The sequence below is a fragment of the Euleptes europaea genome, chromosome 1 (assembly GCF_029931775.1).
Source record: "Euleptes europaea isolate rEulEur1 chromosome 1, rEulEur1.hap1, whole genome shotgun sequence".
In the NCBI taxonomy this organism is placed as follows: Eukaryota; Metazoa; Chordata; class Lepidosauria; order Squamata; family Sphaerodactylidae; genus Euleptes; species Euleptes europaea.
The window spans coordinates 93,165,765-93,185,869 of record NC_079312.1 but is presented as its reverse complement, the minus strand read 5'-3'; the positions used below and the strand labels follow the sequence as shown (position 1 = coordinate 93,185,869).

The 20,105-nt window shown below is 43.6% G+C and overlaps 2 protein-coding genes across 2 annotated transcripts in view; one reads left to right on the top strand and one right to left on the bottom strand.

Moving 5' to 3' along the window:
• The window catches only part of SAR1B (secretion associated Ras related GTPase 1B), a 28,203-nt gene extending 18,146 nt beyond the window's left edge, over window positions 1-10,057 (bottom strand). Inside the window, exon 1 of the mRNA XM_056853614.1 lies at window positions 9,976-10,057. The gene's annotated coding sequence lies outside the window, so the exon portion shown is untranslated. The remainder of the gene's footprint in view (window positions 1-9,975) is intronic.
• A 6,598-nt stretch (window positions 10,058-16,655) lies between these two features.
• The window catches only part of SEC24A (SEC24 homolog A, COPII coat complex component), a 43,963-nt gene continuing 40,513 nt past the window's right edge, over window positions 16,656-20,105 (top strand). The window contains exon 1 of the mRNA XM_056859112.1: window positions 16,656-16,789. Within this exon, the coding sequence (XP_056715090.1) occupies window positions 16,720-16,789 (70 nt within the window). The 5' untranslated portion in view covers window positions 16,656-16,719. The remainder of the gene's footprint in view (window positions 16,790-20,105) is intronic.

Below are 20,105 nucleotides of genomic sequence, written 5' to 3'. Positions count from 1 at the left end.
TGAAATTGATGGTGGTGGTAGAACGCGCCACCAAGTCACAGCTGATTTATGGCAACCCCAGAGACATTCAGAGGTGGTTTGCCACTGCCTGCCTCTGCCTAATGACTCTGGATTTCCCTGGTGGTCTCCCATCCAGTGACTAACCAGGGCTAACCATGCTTAGCTTCTGAGAGCTAATGGGCTTGGGCTAGTCTTGGCCACCCAGGTCAGTGCGATGGAATGATGCTCACATTTTAATAAACAACCTTAATTCAATATGCCCTGTCTACTTATATTAATCTGGTGGGAAAGGGGGAAGACAGCCTATGCACTTAGGCAGAAGTAGGACCTATAATAACGTAACCATGACGGCTTTTCAGACCTGTTCGGCAGGATAATCGTTTGCTCTTCCAACCATGTGTGACACAGAGGCACAGTAACCGTATGCAGACAGGCATGAAAGAAGGGAAGGGTAGTCTATTGCACTCGCTGGCTCAGGAAACACTTGTGGCTCTTCTGAACACTGTTCTCCAATGTGGCAATGTGGCATCTGCCCCACAGAACTGGCAAAGCCCTTGCCTAGTGGGGCTAGGGCTTGGCAGGTGATTCACAGCTTGAAAAAGCTGCCACCAGAGAAACAGGTAAGTTGCGAGCCTCCCTGACATGTAGCGATTTTTTAAGAACAACCAAGGCATGATTTACAAGACGGAGAAATTACTAGCAGAAAAGACTTCACCCAAGAAAGATTCCAATATTAAAATACAAAGGAAAACTCCTAAGGAAAGCTACTGAAAGGGTCACATCTAAACCTGATTGCACTTTAATCATTGTACTTTGCATGTCAGTAATTCCAGGTCCACAGTCTCCTTGAAACAGCTTGGCAAATGAAAGTTTAAAGTCTACTATATGACTCTGCACATAGCACAGCAGATTTATTTAACCTAGGACTTCACACGCTCTGAGCCCAGCCCAAAAACAGCCTGTATTTTCAACAATTCTCCATATGTGACAGAGTTCTGCTCCTTAGTAAATTCCATTCATAAGCAATGCAGACAAATATATTACAGTCTGTGTTGGCAAAGCAACATATGACTGTACAACAGAGGACAAAAAAGAATTTCCAGACAAATCTAGCCACGTTGAGGGGTAGGGGTGAGTTCTTTACCTAAAGAGATACACATTCAAATGGTGAACTACAAAAGCCATCAAGACTTTGCGGAAAATAAAGAGGAAATACTGCTAGGAGTGCATCCTGCTAACAGCTGTTGCTGAAAACTGCTAAATGGGAAATAAGGGTGCCTTTATTACTGCAATGGTTGGTTATTTTCTTATCTTACTTGGATCTGAATTTTACGCAATTACATTTCATCCTGCAGTTCCTGAATTTCAAGCCCCCTCCCCGACCCTGCTGTTTACAGATTTATTTTCATTCCCCTACATAAAAATGACTGCATAGTGAGGATTTGCTGTTTGCTTCTGAAAAGGTGTGCTCAAGTTCCTTAAAGCAGGGGTGGGGAACCTCCGGCCCACGGGCCATTTAAGGCCCGCGACATCATCAGCTGCGGCCCGCGGACTCTCCCGCGCACACTAATGCGCCCGCTAATGCGGCCCGGTGAATGCATGTGTGCATGTATGGAAGGGGGGGGAGTCAAGAAGACTTCCCCCAAGTGCACGCGTGAGTGCGTATGGAAGCCAGGCTGAATGCATGTGTATGGAGGGGGGGAGGCGAGAAGACTTCCCCCAAGTGTGCGCATGCGTGTGTATGGGAGCCGTGTGTATATGGAGGGGGGGAGCCGAGAAGACTTCCCCCGAGTGCGCGTGTGTGTATGGAAACTGTGTGTATGGAGGGGGGGAGCCGAGAAGACTTCCCCTGAGTGCGCACGTGCGTGTGTGTATGAGGGAGGGGAGCCGAGAAGACTTCGTGTGTGTGTATGGAGGCCGGGCTGCTAGCGCTGCCCGGTGAATGTGTATGTGGGGGGAGGGGAGCCAGGAAGGCGTGTGTGCTGAAGCCTCCCTCTCTTTCCTTCCTTCCTTCCCTTCCTCTTTACTTCCTTTTTCTTTCTTTCTCTTTTCTTCCTTCCCACTCTCCTCTGCATAGCCTCTCCTAGAGTTGCCAACTCCAGGTGGTGGCTGGAGACCTGGCAACCCTAGCCTCCCCCCCGGAGAACACCACCTGGTATGGCCCCCGAATGATGTTGTAAATCTGCAAATGACCCTTGGCAGGAAAAAGGTTCCCCACCCCTGCCTTAAAGCATACACAGGTTATCCCTTATCCACACTGCTTGGGAGCAGAAGTGGTCTGTATTTCAGATCTTTCCTTATTTTGGAATATTTCAGAATTTTTGCATATACATAATGAGATATCTTGGGGATGGCACCCAAGACTAAAAATGAAATTCATTTGTGTTATGTTTTATATATACTTTATACGCATAGCCTTAATGTAATTTTAAACAATATTTTTAAATAATTTTGTGTACATTGAACCATCAATGGCATTGCTGAGGGCCTGTGAGTAATGCCTGCATGCCGGCTCAAAAGGTCCAGTTTTCAGTTCAGTTCGGATATTGGATGTCTGCATAAGGGATATTCAACTCGTACTGAAATACAATTTTGTTAGTCTTTAATGTGTCATAAGACTGCAGTTTATTTTGTTGGTCAACATTTGCCTGTTGAAGTAAATGCTTGCAAACTTATGTGACGCTCACTTCATTTGCTTAAAAGGTCCTTTGCCAATAGGGGCTGGTTCAATAACACACTGAGGTTTCATGCAGACAAATGGTATGGATTCCTTAATTACAGTTCAGGGATCAGGAAGAGGCCATAGGATCATGCACTCCCCTTGCCCCTCCTTTCCAGAGCATGAACTCTCCCCTGGCTTCACTGTGGTCATGCATCATAACGGCACCAAGGGAGAAGAGACAACACCCAGACAGCCCCCCTTCCACTATGTCTGGGACGGACTCCAGCAGAGACCTCCCTCCCGCTCACCGATCAACTGCCATCACTGAGGCGAGAGAGAGAGAGAAGAGGCAGCAGCCAAGAGTCTCCTCACAGAGATCTCACCAAGTTGCTTTTTAAATCTACGCTTGTATTAATTCTTAAATCGCTGCAAACAGCTTTCAGTGCAGTTCTTCTATGCCAGAGTTCCCACAGTCTAAGCCTAATAAAATCAGCGGGCTTTGATGGGAGTGACTCTACACAAGATTGCACTGTTTGGGGAGTCAAGAACACACATGAAGCTGCTTTATACTGAACCTGACCCTTGGTCTATCAAAGTCAGTATTATCTACTCAGACCAGCAGCGGCTCTCCAGGGTCTCAGGCGGAGGTCTTTCACATCACCTACTTGCCTAGTCCCTTTAACTGGAGTTGCCGGGGATTGAACCTGGGACCTTCTGCATGCCAAGCAGATGTTCTACCACTGAGCCACAACCTCTCCCCTAGAAATGTACTGTTGCATAATGGAAAACATATGATGGGATGGAGGTAGGTATTACTGACTTTCTTTCACCAAGTGTGTTGTTCCATCTTTTATTGAATTGAGCATGGGATGGGAGGGTTTGGGAGTGGAAGAAGGGCTGGCTCAGGAAGACATGCAGGGAGACATGATGGCGCTCACTGTGAATCTAATCTCCATCCTATCCAGGGAAATGTGTGTGTGTGTGTGGGGTAAGGCTCTCTCAAGTGGTTCCATTTTGACACTGGTGTTGTGCAATGCCAGGTCTGAAAAATCTCTATCTCACCTGTTGTATGAAGAACAGCTGGGCTTGGCTTCCTTAACTGAAACTTGACTTTATTGATCAGTTGAGGTCAGCTTGACACAACTGGCACTGGCTGGGTGTGACATATTTCACTGACCTTGAACTGGTGGAGGGACAGTCATTACCATGAGGCCTTCTCTATCAATAGATACTCAATGCAGATAGAGACCAGCTTTGATTGTATGCATCTTGTGTTGGGTAGCAGGGCCAGATTAGGCAGATGATAGATCAGCAGGATCCCTAGCTTGACAGGGAAGTCTCTGGCTAAGCTGATGGAGATGGTCTTAGATTTGGTGCTGAGGATCCCTGAAGGCGATTGCCTTGACGACAGGTCATCCTCAGAACTTCATGGCCTCTATGACAACTATGGATCTGTTTCAGGTTGTGAGGGGCCAAACACAAGAACAAAAACATATGGTGTAGTGGTTAAGAGCGGTGGACTGATCTGGAGAACTGGGTTTGATTCCCCACGCCTCCACATGAGCAGTGGAGGCTAATCTGGTGAACTACATTTGTTTCCCCACTCCTACACATGAAACCAGCTGGGTGACCTTGGGCTAGTCACAGCTCTCTCAGCCCCACCTACCTCACAGGGTGTCTGTTGTGGGGAAGGGAAGGTGATTTTAAGAAGGTTTGATTCTTAAGAGGGAGATAAAGTCAGCATATAAAAACCAACTCTTCTTTTCTGCATCAAGCAGCTTGCCAGTGATCTGATTAGAGGGCTGGTTCACCACTTTTCGTAGTCAGATCACTATCTTCTGAAGAGACAGTTGAGCTTGTTGCCTCCTTCTTGAAGGGGCAGTGGACCAATTGAGGTTAATTGGAGATTAATGGATCCTTTTGGTTTCTGGTGACTCCGTGAGGGCTCTTGTAGCTGCACAGAATGATGGGTTGGCTGGGGTCATAAATATGGCTGCTACTTAACGCCCTTTTCCATGCCCCCAGCTGCATGATTCTGTGTCAGCACAATCTTATCCAGCTCAATTGTTTAAAGTGATTTGTGGCTTGATAATACCTAAATCTGACTCCATCAGTAATGTTAATTTGGCCCCTAGCTATAATGCTTTTGCAAGGTTCTTTGCTTACAAAATCTCATTCATTTTGCCTTGGAGGATAAGTTGAGAACATATCTGGTATCCAACGTGTCAGAAGCACCGGCTTATCCTATTGTTATGGACAGATTCAGATAAATCTTTCCTATGGATGCTGACAGGGTCCTTGGGAATATGAGAGCCACAATTTATCCTCTTGATCTATGCCTTGTTTGTATACCAGAGCTTTTGATGGGGTATGAATAGCTGGCATCTCTTAATGGGAGAGAGAGAGGTATTTTGTGGTTTCTTATTTTATTTTAATCTGTAATATTTTAAGTATTACTTGTAAACCACCTTGAGTCAGAGGAAAGGCGGGGTATAAATAAATAACAACATGTTGTTGCAGCAAGCTACTTAACCATCATTTGGGGTGATGATTTGGTCATGAATTCCAGTTCTTGTTTATAAACTGAGAAGTTCCAAGAGTTGAACAGAATGAGTTTACTGACATTCTTTGAAGCCTGGTATATACAGCACTTTGCATTCCTAACATGTTCAGTTATTTGAAGATTAGCATGCCTTCTCATTAAAATGACAACACAATTTCTTCTTATTAAATGGACAACACAAGTGTTTAATTCACAATACTCCATTATTAAGAGCTTCAAAGTCTGAAGATAATTTCATTCCAATAATATGCAATCTATTATTTTTATTTGCTGCAGTTAGCAGACTATTTTGTTTGACAGATTTACTGCATTTTCAATCCATATTTTATTATCTGTTGATATGAAGACTCTCTTTGAGAGTCTTCTGCTTGACAATTCAAAAAAAGATGCAAATACAAGAACACACACATCACAAAACTAAACAACGCCATGCAGTACATACTCTAAACCTGTACTGGCCCAGCAATTCTCAATGCAGTTTTTGAAGTCTCTAAACTTTTAATTTCCAGGCAAAGCTGTTGAATAAACGTGATATGATTGGAATAAAATTAACAAAACATCTCTCCTTAGTATGATTTAAACAAAACCCAAGGCTTGCTATATTAAGGGATGTCTAACAGTTACCCAGCTTGCTGGGGGTAAAGGGATGACGACTGGGGAAGGCACTGGTAAACCACCCTGTAAAACAAAGTCTGCCTAGTAAACGTCAGGATGTGACGTCACCCCATGGGTCAGGAATGACCCGGTGCTTGCACAGGGGACCTTTACCTTTTAACAGTTATGGTGGTTACAGATAAACTTCTGTTGACACAAACACACATGCAAGCTTTCTAAGATCCCAGAATCCTTTTTCAGGCAAAACATAGAGGTACTCAGTTATCAGGTATATTCACAGAAAAAACACAGTTTTAAACAGTCACATGGCCCAGACAAACATATGTCTTTCAAACACTGAAACCAACAGTCTCTCAGGTCCCACTGATTTCAATACAGTCTGCTTGCTTTCACTGGATTGCACCCAATATTTTTAGTCTCTTGCAATCCATAGATGTCTGTACTGGTTAGTGTTGGATGCTGGTTAGTGTTGGATGATGATTAACAAACATACCAATGGTCTTAAGGCAACTACATAGTAATTCAGCCCCAGCCCAACCAATAGATCTGTGCAATCAGAGGTTTAGGGACATGTTGGGAATGGTGTTGTAATTGCTTGGTCGTCTTGGGTAATGTCCCAAAGTTGATCTATCTTTTTTACCCTTGCTTTTGACAGGACTACATAGCCGATATAAAGCTGGAAAACTTTAATTCTAAATTTGAGGGGATACCCAAGCATGACATGATTTGGCCTAAATGTGTAAAAAAAACCCAAAAAACATTCAAGCTATTGTCCTTGACTCATCTATATTTGTATGTGTGTTAAGTGCCATCAAGTAGCTTCTGACTCATGGTGACCCTATGAATCAGTGTCCTCCAAAACATCCTATCGTTAATACCCTTGCTTAAGTCTTACAAACAGAGAGTTGTGGCTTCCTTTATAGTCAATCCATCTCATGTTGGAGCTTCCTCCCTTTCCTGCTGCCTTCAACTTTTCCTAGCATTATTGTCTTTTCCAGGGACTCTTATCTTCTCATAATAGGACCAAAATACGATAGCCTCAGTTTAGTCACTTTAGCTTCTAGGGACTGTTCAGGCTTGACTGGATATAGAGCCCACTTATTTTTTTTTTTGGCAGTCCACGGTATCTGTAACACCACATTTCAAAAGAATCTACTTTATTCATTGTCCAACTTTCACACCCACACATAGTAATAGGGAATATTATGGCATGAACTAACTTGATCTTGGTTGCCTGTGGCACATCCTTACATTTAAGAATATTTCTAGCTCCTCCTTCATGGCTGCCCTTCCCAGTCCATGGGAAATCTTTCTGATTTCTTGGTTGCAGTCTCCTTTTTGGTGATGATGGAGCCAAGGAATAGAAAGTCTTGAACAATTTCAATTTTCTCATCTATATTTATCAAGTCTAAAAGACTAAACATTATGATTATAACAAAATGGAGTATTGTAAACTCTCTGGTTCAGACTATATCACTTCTGTTCATAAGCCACCTTGAGTTCCTGTGAGAAAGGCAGACTATAAATAATGTAAATAAATTAATAAAATTAAAAATGTGTCTGTTATATGAAGAGGTAGTAGTGATATATTACAAAAAAGTTAATTAAATACAGTTGGAGTTACATCGTTTCTATTTAGTTCAGAGGAATTGCTTCCATTGCTGACATACTGGATCACTATCTAAGGAAACCAACACCACCCCTTAAAGAGGTAGAATTCATAGTATGAAACTACCAGCAGTGATATTAGTCATCAAATTTTTGAAGGTTGAGAAATCACAGAGATGGCCACACCTGACCTGCACAACCTTAAGCCTGAGATTGCAAAACTCCTACGTAATTGCAAGTGATTTTTACAAAGCAATTCCTTATTAGCACTTATAAAGCCTCTAAATCAAATCGAAGAGCGTCCAGGTTAACATTTAATGTACTTTGTAGTCCACAGATATACCACTATACTAATTTGGTAAGTATTACACTCTAAAAGTAGTTGATCAAATCTTATCTTTAACGCACAATTTTCAAATATGACTATATTTTGGAAATAATTTGGAAACATTGTTATCAGGTAATGGCCATAGTCTCTTCCACACAAAATATTAACTCTTATGAATGTTATCATTGAACAATAAACACTGCCTTCCTGCTGCACAATGACAGGATTAACTCATTTTCAGATTTTATACAAAGCTCACACATATATATCCTAGATTCATTAGTCTCAAATAGTTACTACCAACATCAGGTTCTGTTTTCATTTCTCTCTACATTTCCATGTCACCAGTTAACACAGGGGTGGAGGAGAAACATTCCACAACAATTCCAGCTACAGATATGACATGTTAGTTAAAGCACATTAAAGGGAAAACTAGATTGCATTATACAACTTTTTGAGTATTTACACCCGTAGAAAAGACATAAGGTGTGTCTTCTTTCATTAAGTTACTCACCTAACTTTCACATTAGTGGCATGAAACCCTTTCTGCTTTAGCAGTACAAGAGATTATAAGGAAGACAGGTGAATGGAGACACATATTATCAACCTGATTATAAGCATGCTTACTTAGAAGCAAGTGCAGTGTGAATTACTTTCTGAGAAATATAATTGGGGATTGTAACTTCGACTTGTCCCCAGTGGTGTCAGGTGCCCCTAGATCATTCTGCTATTGGGCCAGAGAGGGTAATAAACAACTTTCACCGCTTAAGACTTTAAATAGCATTCCTAAGCCAAAGGGATATTTATTACAAATCTGTTGATCTTATTCTGGCCAAGAAAGAACACTGTCATGCTGTATCTGAGTCCCCCACAACTAAGAAGCACACAACTTCCTTCTCGTGACCACGTGTAATCACCGCAAATCCAACCCAATTGCTAACTTTCAAGTAGCATATGCTCCTACTATACAACCAACAGTATCTGTGGCAAGCTCCCAGGACTGGGAATTCATCAGTATTTAGCCATTTGCTGGATTAATGGTCAAGTCACCAGCTGACATTTTCAGTAGTGAAGATCATCATGCTTGCAATGATATTGTGTGTACGTATGTCTGGCTAGCTTGGTCAAAGGTAGAACATTTGTTTTTAATATAAACTCAAACCCTTGCTCATTTAGGAGTGGCCTTGGGCAAATGACTTATAGTTCACAATTATGATTTTCTTCACATAGCTGTTTTAAGAATGAAACCTGCCAGGCATTTGGCACATTCAAAGTGGTATAAAACTAATGATAACATCGCATGCTGATGGAACGCCAACAAAGGCCAATAGACAAGTCACCTGGTCTTTTGGTTTCCTCTCTCAACCAGTTCTCTGCACTGACTCACAATGCGAGGTCAGGCAAGTCAGTTTAATCGCCAACTTCCTTTGTAAATGTAGAGAAGAGCAAGAGTCCAGTAGCACCTTAAAGACTCACAAAAAATATTTTCTGGCAGGGTATGAGCTTTCGTGAGCCACAGCTCACTTCTTCAGATACCTGAAGAAGTACCTGAAGAAGTGAGCTGTGGCTCACGAAAGCTCATACCCTGCCAGAAAATATTTTTGTTAGTCTTTAAGGTGCTACTGGACTCTTGCTCTTTTCTACTACTGCAGACAGACTAACATGGCTACCCACTGTGAATTATCTTCCTTTGTAAATGACAGCTATGATTGACTTCGCCAAGGCTCCGACCATGACTAATGCACTTAAAATTCACTATTTAGCTACAGAAATATGTATTAAAAATAGAAGCACAACGGGGAGAAAGCAAGAGAGTTGTGAGAGGGCCAAGGTAGAGATCTTGGGTGTCAGGGGAGGGGGAAAGTGAGAAGGTACTGGGGGCAAAAAGGAGAAAGCAGGAGGCAGAACGAGGTACGTGGGGACAGGAGGGAAGCATCTCCGTGAGGCAGGAGGAAACAGGTGTAAGGAGGCGGCCGGGACAAAGGGAGGCCACAGGGGCTGCGCCAAGCGGGGGGGCCGTCGGTGGGGCAGCGAAATGGATACGGGAGACGCAGCATTTGGGGGGGGTTGTGGCTAGGAGTACAGAAGGGCGGCCGCGGCGGACTGAGCCGGGGGGGGGGGTTCAGGGGAACCAAAGTGGAGCCGGAAGGAAGCCCCGCGCCTTTGCCCAGCGCCCTCCCGCCGCCAGCGCCAGCTCACCCGCAGCTGAGAGCCTGAAATCCGGGCCGCTCCGTCCACGACTCCAGCCGGCACCGACACAGGAGCCCGGAAGCCGCTCCGTCCCTCTCCTCTCTTCTCCTCCGCCCCGCCCCTCTGAGGCCCCTTCCTTCCGGCCCCTCCTGAACGCGGAAACGGCGGCGCGCAGGTGGTCAGCGGCGGGCCGCTCTTGCTGGGCGGCGGACTCTCCTGGGCCTCGGGCTTCCCGGCGGCTTTTGCTCGAATCCGGCGCGTCATTTCCCGATGGGAAACCCAGAGGCTCGACCAACGGCGTGCAGCCCCGGGCTGATCTGTGCGCGGGGATTGCCTTGCTCCCCTCCACCGTGGCTCCGAAACACTTCGGTGTGGGTGGAGATCCTCAGCTCAGTCTGGTGGCGGGCCTTCTTCGCGTGGAACCTTTATCCCAATAGGATGGGTTGCATCCAAGCCTTTATTCCCCCCCCCCTCACAGCCCCCGATTGTTTGTTTTGGATTACCAGCCCCTAAAATGAATCATTTAGCCAATTTTTCCGGGGCTCCGAGAGCAACATTTGAAAAATGAAGAACGCTGGATTGTAGGGTCGCCTAGACAGCATTGTTTTTTATGCCTTTTTATTCCTCAACATCTTTAAGTGCAAGTGTTGACTGAACAAATAGTAAAAAGGCGGCTATTTTCTCTACATTGGTCATAATGGTGAATGAAAAAAAATAGAATTGATGGGTATTGGTGATTATGAATAAGAAATCAAAGCTCTTATCCATTTTGTCTATCGTGCATTGTTAGCTTACCCTTCTTCCAAGGAGCTCGGAGCAGCATCCATAGATCGGCCCTCCTCTGTGTTAGCCTCACAGTAGCCCTGCGAGGTAGATTAGGCTGAGAATCACCAGCCTATATTGGCCGACGACTAAAAACAAAACCAATGATTGACCGACATCATGAACGACAATGGATACAGTGCAGGTCTATAGTTTGACAACATTTTTTTTCCAGTTTGATTCCCTGCATCTTCCATTTTACAAGTTCCAGTTCCCAAATGGGGTATGTACAATGCCATATCCTGAATTTGCTGGTTCATAATGAGTTCATTCATGATAATTTTAAATCAGTTGTTGGCAGCAAAACATGATGGCAGATCTTTCTAGGGTACTGAATATTCATAGCCAAGTCCCTTTAAGTGTAAGTCCACATACTTTGAATGGTGCTTGACAACAAAATGGCACTCAGCAAAGTTCTTTTAAATGGATGAATATGTTCTAACAATGTACCAACTAGCAATCTTGCAGTAGCTTTCTGTACCAAATTGTGTTTCTGAACAGTCTCCAGAGTCATCTCCCATAAAGCACATTGTGGCAATCTAATCTGGATGTTATCAGACCAGGGATAACTGCACACAGATCTCACTTTTTCAGGAAGGGTGAACCAGAAGAAGAGTTGGTTTTTATATGCCAACTTTCTCTACCACTTAAGGAAGAATCAAACAGGCTTACAATCACCTTCCCTTTCTCTCCCCACAACAGACACCTTGTGAGGTGAGGCTGAGAGAGCTCTAAGAGAGTTGTGACTAGCCCAAGATCACTCAGGTGGTTTCTTGTGGAGGAGTGGGGAAACAAGTCCAGTTCACCAGATTAGTGTCCGCCGCTCATGTGGAGGAGTGGGGAATTAAACCCGGTTCTCCAGATCAGAGTCCACCACTCCAAACCATCGCTCTTAACCACTACACTCTGCTGGCTCTCACCCTGTCTCACCCTCCTTTAACCACCATTTGTGGTTAAAGAGACCCTGTTTCACAGATGATACTTGACTATTCAGGTCAAATAACTGAGCCTCAGTTATAAAGGACAGTTGGGCTGTCATTCCATCTTCACACATGAGTTTGGATCTGTATGCATTTAATTGTAAGGGGCCCCTTCATAAGGCAGGGAGTTGTGCAGACTTTCTGAACTGATCAGTGGTTTAGATGCAAATGATATTTTTTTAAATGCTGAGAAAAGTACAAAAGTGGCTGAGCTAGTTTCTGTTCATGCTGCATCCTCTGTTTACTGCCTTGTAGTTCTGCTTTCAGAATGTCCCTGAACTTTTATCTCATTGTTAGATATTTGGAATTTAGTATTGTTAATTACAGAAATAGTATGAACATTTTATTTTTGCACGTATTCAGTGCCTGCAGATTATTAAATTATACAGAATTTTTTGATGAGTCCAGATTTGAAATCATATGGAACACTAGTTTTCCCCCCAGTTATATTAAAATATTTTCCTTCTAAAATTAAATACTAATTTCTGCCAAATAGTTTTTTACGGGAAACATTTTTAATCAGAGTTCTGTTATACAAATGCTAAGACTTCAGTTTCAGAGAGCTGTGTTGGTTTATTTCTCATTTAATTTCATGCAAGTTGTGCCAAAGATAAGTATTTTGATGCAAAAGGGAACTGTCAAGCATTTTTCAAGCTCTTTGTGCCCTCAAAACACTACCACCTTGGTGTGTAAGTATAACATAACCCCATGCAGTGTTTCCCAAATAGCTGGGGCACCTTTCTATAAATTAAAACTGAAAGTATGCTTCACCTTTCCACTTGAAAAGGTTTACTTCTAGAGTAACTTAATGTCAATACAAATTAGTAGTGTGCTTGTGTAAACAAGACTTGAGACAAGTACTGAAGGTACTTCAGGGCTAGCAACTTCTTTTTCCACCCTGGTGGGCTCCATCAACTGCACTGACATGTGGTTATAACAACCATAACTTTAATGTGGTAAATAAATAGGGAAGCTTAATCTAAAAGGAGGTGGGAACTAATAATTCCAATGATAAGTCTTTAACTAGGCCTTAAGTACCTGCCAGTAAAGTAATAAGTTTGCTGGTTCCAGGCTCCCAACCCTGGAGATCTCCCAAAATTAGAACTCATCTCCAGGCAAAAGACATCAGTTCTCCTAGAGAAAATCGCTGTTACGGAGGGTGGACTCTATGGAACTTTACCCACCGAGGTTCTGTTCCCAAACCCCTCCCTCCCCAGGCTCCACCTCCCAAATCTCCAGGTATTTCCCAACGCAGTGTTGGCAACCCTAGTATTCTCCCTCATACTGCCTCTCTCCATTTCCCCTCCCTTTCTTTCCTCCTTCTTTCTCCTCCACTCAAGAAAAGGCAACTCTTTCATAGGGGCTCTTGGGAGATGTGGTCTCTCAGAAATTCTTTTACAGTAAGAAGTACCCATCCTTAGATGAACCTACCTCTTGTGTTCCTTCATGAGTTACTGTTCTGAGAATACCTGTGGATGAGGAGGCAAGCGCAATACTGAGTCACAATAGGTCACCTCTACTGATTTTAAGAACAGGATTCAAGTGTAGGAGCACCTTAAAAACCAACAAAGAGAGCTTTGACTGTTGAAACTATAGCTTGGAAATATTGCTGGTCTTAAAGTGCTAGTGGGCTCAAATCTTCTACTGCGGACCAACACAGCTACCCACCTGAAACTAACTTCTGAAATTAGGTAATTCTCATCCATGAGGAGTTATTGAATGGTCATGCTGCCTCTTCAGAAAACTTGTTCAAGCCAGCTTACAAAACATGATAAAAACAACAAAAACCCATCAAAATTGGAAACAGTAAATTATTAAAAACCCAGCTTTAAAAAAGCACAAAGCACCAAACAGCTAAAAATGAAGCACATAAAATAGTTTGCAGGCAAGTAAATAAATGAAGTACACAGTGTAGACACAAAATATAATGACCTATCCTAGCAGGGCCTGATAAGAAGGCAAGACTGGAGTAGTGAACCATGAAGAGACACAGTGGGCAACCTCCTTTGAATTAAGAGGCTCCATCTGCATCTCTTGCTCTGCCTCTCTCTATACAGATAACTCCCAAAATTCTGTCTCACTCTAATGTGACCAAGTAACAGCGCACAAGTAGAGGCAAAGCAGATGAAGATACAGAGATACACAAGCAGTATCAGGCCTGGTTTTCAAACACTCCGGTCACAAAGGAGGGGCAGAGTACAGGTTTGGCTCAGTGATAGAGCAGAACCATGCTCTGCATGTCAGAGATCCCAAGTTCAGTCTCCAGCATCTCCAATTAAAAGGGATTTAACTAGAAAAGACCTTCAGCCAAGAGCTGGGAGAACTGCTGTCAGTGAGTTGACAGTATTGGTTTGTGTGTGAAGTGCTGTCAAGTTGTTTCTGACTTAAGGTGACCCTATGAATTTACGACCTCCAAAACATCTTATCATTAACAGCCTTGCTCAGGTCTTGCAAACTCTGGTTTCTTTTACCAAGTCAATCCATCTCATGTTAGGTCTTCCTCTTTTCCTACTGCCGTCAACTTTTCCTAGCATTATTGCCTTTTTAGTGAATCTTGTCTTCTCATGATGTGACCAAGAAGTCCAGTCAAAGGCAAGGTTGGCCTTGAAATTTCAGGCCTCAAACAGAACTAGAGTGGGGAAATCCCATGACCAGTGTGTCACCAATCCAGAAATAGATCTACTAGGGCAGCATAATGTGTTAAATATGTTTTATACGTGGACAATTAGGTACACCAAACTTTCCATGCTAAAGATCCCAAATATAACCCCAAACATATCCACTTTAAAATTTTCTAAAAATTCCTATGAGGCAGAATTCAAGAAAGAATTACATGTTTGAGTACAAAGTAGTATGCCCTACTGAGTTTGATGAGATGTGCCAGCGTTTATGCATAGGACTGTACCTTTAGATCTGGAGGAAGAGGAAGAAGAGTTAGTTTTTATATGCCAACTTTCTCTGCCACTTAAGGAAGAATCAAACCGGCTTACAATCACCTTTCCTTCCCCTCCCCACAACAGACACCCTGTGAGGTAGGTGGGGCTGAGAGAGCTATGACTAGCCCAACGTCATGTGTAGGAGCGGGGAAACAAATCCAGTTCACCAGATCTGACTCCACCACTACAAACCACTGCTCTTAACCACTACACCGCACTGGCTATCCCATAGGTTTAAATTGCTTAAATCAATGCTGGATTGTGGCTAGGATGGGGAAGTAAATTAGATCAGAGTATTACGTTCTGCTATGTTAAAGTGATTAGCTAGATGAAACACGAAACAGCAACCAGACTAAGTGCTAAAACCCTGCATTCAAGCAGACTGAATGAATAATCTAGGAGATGGATTGTGTACAGCATTACAGCATGAGAATAAGGATGTTGGATGATGAACTTTGATCTTTCTCATGGTGCAATATTTGTTTTCAAACTTCAGCTCTTACTTGAAGCTTCCAGTACTCAGTAAACAAATGTATTTATTACCAGTTAACATAAGACGTTGGCATCCTTAACTTGGTAACTGGTCACAGAAACCAAACCTTCCCCCTTCTTCTCAAATCATTTCCTACCCTTTCTGCAAATAGAATGCTCCACTATGCAAACAAGAGAAAGAATTGGGGTTGTAATCCTATGCGCACGTACCTGGGAGCAAGTCCCATTGAAGTCTGTACAACTGTTCTGAGAAAATGACCCTAGCTTTACGCTACACATTAGCAATTTGATTGTTAGGGACAATTAATTTGTGATGGATTTTTAAAAAAAGAGAAACAGCTTGCATTTTAATAATCCAAACCCAAAAGCCACGTAATACCTTCTGTTAGGACCAACAAAAGGACAAAGAAAAGGCTCAGCTGACCCATTAGTGTGAAAGGAACAAATGTGTGTTCTTGAACTTAACTGCTCATGTGCTGAAAACTGAACGTGTTTCAGTATGCCAGGCTGACTTGTACGGGAAGACCAAGATATTAATTATTTGAGTCTTTATTGCCCTTGCCCTTCTTTCTTCATTACACTTTCCCACACACTGGAAAACTACTGCCTTCCTCCCCCGCAGAAAGACTCCAGCACGAAATTGTTGCAGCGGTACAAGAAGAAAAAGAATGAACAAATATAGTTCGATTGCCTCATGAGTATTATCTCTCTTTTATCTTTTAATATCAGCCATATACGCATGGGAGGTTTTGCCTTGGATTTGCTGCTCTCTAGATGCACATTTTCCCCATCCAAATTCTCAAAACTCAACAGTAAGCCCCCCTGCAGAGTTCTGAGAATGCAGATGGGGAAAATGTGCACCTAGAGAACAGCAAATCCAAGGCAAAACCTCCCGTGCATAAACGGCCCAAGTCTTGCAAATAAAACAGACTTTCCTATCCAGTAAAACGTGCCACATGACTCTTTTAAAGTAGAAAAGTTACTTAGGTTGTCAGAACTTAATTTCTAAAATCCAGAGTGAGAAGTTCTTAAACTCAAGCCTGACTGCAAATGGATTTTAAGTAGAAGCCTACTACCAAATTCAAGGAGGGGGCAGGTTGCTATGCGGAAGTGAAAGAAACTCACTTTGCACATCCTCTCCACACTCTTGTGAGTTTGCTAAACCCCACACGTTCTACGCGGCTAGCTACACTTTCCGTTCTGGAACCCCGCTGAACCGGATTCATAGGCTGAGAAGGTCCAGAGCTGCGTTGACGCGGCAAAGCAAAGGCGATCGTCGCCTCTTGCGGCCCCTTTAAGGTATCGCCTAGAAGGGCCGCAGCTTTTCAGCCGGGCGCCACGCCCACCGCTGCGGAAGGCTCCGTCCCGGAAGTGCCACGTGTACGGAGTGCGCTTGCGCGTCCAGGTCCGGTCTCTTCCGGCGTGAGCTCGGGCGCCTCCCCGCCCTCCCCGTCTGGGCTTGGTTCTGGGGCCGGGCCTGCAGTCTCAGGCATCCGGACGCAGGCTCCCCTGCCGCCGCCGCCATGGCCCAGTCGGGGAGACCCGCGTACGGCAACCAGAACGGGGCTGAGCAGCCGCAGCCGTACAGCAACGGTGAGTGACGCCTGGCCGCGCTCGGGGCGGGGTGGTGGGGGTGGTGGTGGTGGTGGTGGTGGGGTGGGGGGCGGTAAAGGGGGTGTGCTGCGCGAAGTGTCCGAGTGTGCCTCCGCTTCTGGCTTGGCCGGGCACGGCGAAACCGCCCCTGTGTTAGATCGAGTCCTAAAGGGGAGCAGGTCGGTGTTGGCAGGAAAGGGTTGCTCTCGCTTGTTCCCCGCTCTTTCCTCCCCCCCCCACCTTTGACAGTCTGCCTTTCATCAGGGAATGGGGCGTGTGGCTGAGAGTAGATCCACCTCCGGGTCGTCGGCGCTTTGGCCACGGGATTGCCCCACTCTAGTTCTGTTGAAGGCCTGAAACTTCAAGGCTGAGTTTGCCTAGTTTCCTGGCTGGACTTTGAATCAAAGGGCCACGTTCTAGATCTAGAGACTAGTGTGGGGAGCGTTCTTTCCCCTGTTTCTCAACTAACTCCACCTGTGAATCCTTTCGCTGTCATTCTGGAGGCAGTCCTCCTTAAAGGAATAATGTGAAGTTTATTGAGATAATGTACTTTCTGATGGGGCTTTAGACCCGTCTTTGGGTTTATGGTGGTTAGTGGCAGGCTTGTTGGTGGTTGAGGTTGTTGGTGGTTAGTGGCAGGGTGGCTGAGGAGGTCTCTCCTGGTATGCTTAAATGCCCTTGATATATTTATGTATTTGAACCCTTAAAGACGTATCCTACTGTTCTCCTGAAACCCAAGGTGAGTGACAACAATAGATACAGTGCAAAAACAATAATCTAATAAACATTAAAACACATAATTTTAATGTTATTAAAACACATAACACTAAAATTATGTTTTAACATTAAAATTATTAAAACATATAATTAAAGCAGTTTCAGCCAGAGCCCGTTCACTTTATTCTATCAGCTCTTTTACATCTGTTTTGATGGACAGCCCCAAAGGTAGGTGCTTGCCTCAACCCTTTTGGGAAACTGTTTCATTCTTCAATGGGGTTGATCCAGAATTCCAGAAATAAATCTAGGAGCAGTAATAATAATAAAGTTTTACTTTGAGATAGGCTTTCAGGTGCACAGTCAATGGGGCACTTATAAAAAGAGGCTTTGTTTGACTAAATATCCCCCAGCCCTCTATGAGGAGGGTGAGAGTTTGGATATGTTCACATAACATAGGTCCTCTTTTATCTCTCTGATTGCTGAATTGTGCCTTCATCACTGTGTAACTGAAGCTGTCATCAGAGACTGGGTGGAGATCTATATGAACTATGCCCTTTCACCCACGTGTACACCCACAGATCTTTCTGGGTGAAACAGATTTAGTAAGCAATCTTTAGACCTAGTCCCTTACACATTTACAAGGTTGGAAGGGTGCTGATAGAAACAACATTTGCCAAGTGCTTTTTGAAAGCATCCAGTGCATTATTGTTCTCTAAGTGTTCTGTTTTTAGGATGAAATTTTGGAAATGAGAAATGTTTTCTTCACTGATCTCACAGGAACATGGCCACTGGCTTAGGAAAAGGTGCAGAGTTCTGCCCTCTTGAAACTGTAGAAGGATATGCTACGGAGTGCTGCTCGCTTAGTTGATATAAAATCATGTTGCTAAATGCAGACATGGTAGTCTTTGTGTGTGTCTTGGCTCATAGCAGCTGAATAATGTCTCTACTATTCTGAACAAATTTCTGAAATCTGCATGATTTATCCTTTGAAAAACATCCTGACATTGGGATAAGTGAGGAAAACGGTAGTATTTAGAATGTCATTTAGTTGCAGTGGTCAGCTTTAGAATAAGCCTCAGTTACCATTTGGTTTTGTACATGTGGCAGTCAGAGGATCCTGACATAGTGTGCTGGAATAGGGTTCTTGCACTTAAAATACCTGCAAATAATAAAATAGCGATCTGAAAATACTGAAACTTTATAAAAACAGAACTTACTACTTTGTCTTTTAAGAGGGTCTTAATATTAGTTTGAATGCATAGTGCTGCCCTTTGAAGGTAGTTTGTGTTTTACCAGCATTGTGAGAGGCTTATACAGAATGACAGCCTTTATTCTGAACTGCAGTCAAAACAGAACAATGTACAAAGAAATAGCAGTCTGCCAGTTGGAGCAAGAAAGCACTATTGTTCAAAATACAGAGTTTTGAATGTATGAATTTAACAATATAAATGAATAAGAAGAAATAGGCAACCCAGCATAATTAAGGAATATAAAGGGGAACACTGAGGTAATCTAGATGTGTGATGCTTTACATTTTAAAACGTATCAGAGAATTTCTCTTCTAAGTGTACACCCTCATTCACACTTCTTCAGTTGACTCTTAAAAAAAAGGCAGAAGAAATGGAAGGCACCAATATTGGAATGAAGAAAAGGACCTCAGAAGTATTCTTTCAAGGCTCTTCAGGACCAGCTGTCAGTTTGGTTGATGATAAAGTTGGTGTTTTGTTGTCAGATGGCAGAAGTCCACAACCTGGGACATTTGTTGTTGTTGTTGGGTTTGTTTTTTTAATATGCTGGCTTTCTCTACCACTTAAGGAAGAATCAAACCGGCTTACAACCACCTTCCCTTCCTCTCCCCACAACAGACACCCTGTGAGGTAGGTGGGGCTGAAGAGCTCTAAGAGAGCTGTGACTAGCCCAAGATCACCCAGCTGGCTTCATGTGTAGGAGTGGGGAAACAAATCCAGTTCACCAGATTAGCCTCCGCCGCTCATGTGGAGGAGCTGGGAATCAAACCCGGTTCTCCAGATCAGAGTCCACCGCTCCAAACCACTGCTCTTAACCACTACACAACGCTGGCTCTTCTTTTTTTTTTTAGAACAGATTTTGAGAACAGCTAGTGGGTGCTGAAATGCTGAAGCTGCCACAGTCTGGGTCCAATCCCATTGTGATTATTCTTAGTGATACATTTTTCTTGCTCTGTACTCAATCTCACTGGACATTCACATTCATTTTCATAGGTTCTGCTCTATACTTTACAAATCCCCAAATCTCTTCTTTTCCACACTATCATCAGCCTAATCGCATACTGCTGAATAACTGGGCATCCACAAATTGTAACTGGGTTTGTTAGCCAGAATGCAAGTCCACTCTAAACCCAATATTATCTATATCCCGAGACTAACCACACTTAGAATCATAGAGTTGGAAGGGGTCACCAGAGTCATCTATCCCAACCCCTTGCACAGGGCAGGAAATTCACAACTACCTCCCTCCCACACCCCCAGTGACCCCCTACTCCATGCCCAGAAGATGGCCAAGATGCCCTCCCTCTCATGAACTGCCTAAGGTCATAGAATCAGCATTTCTGACAGATGGC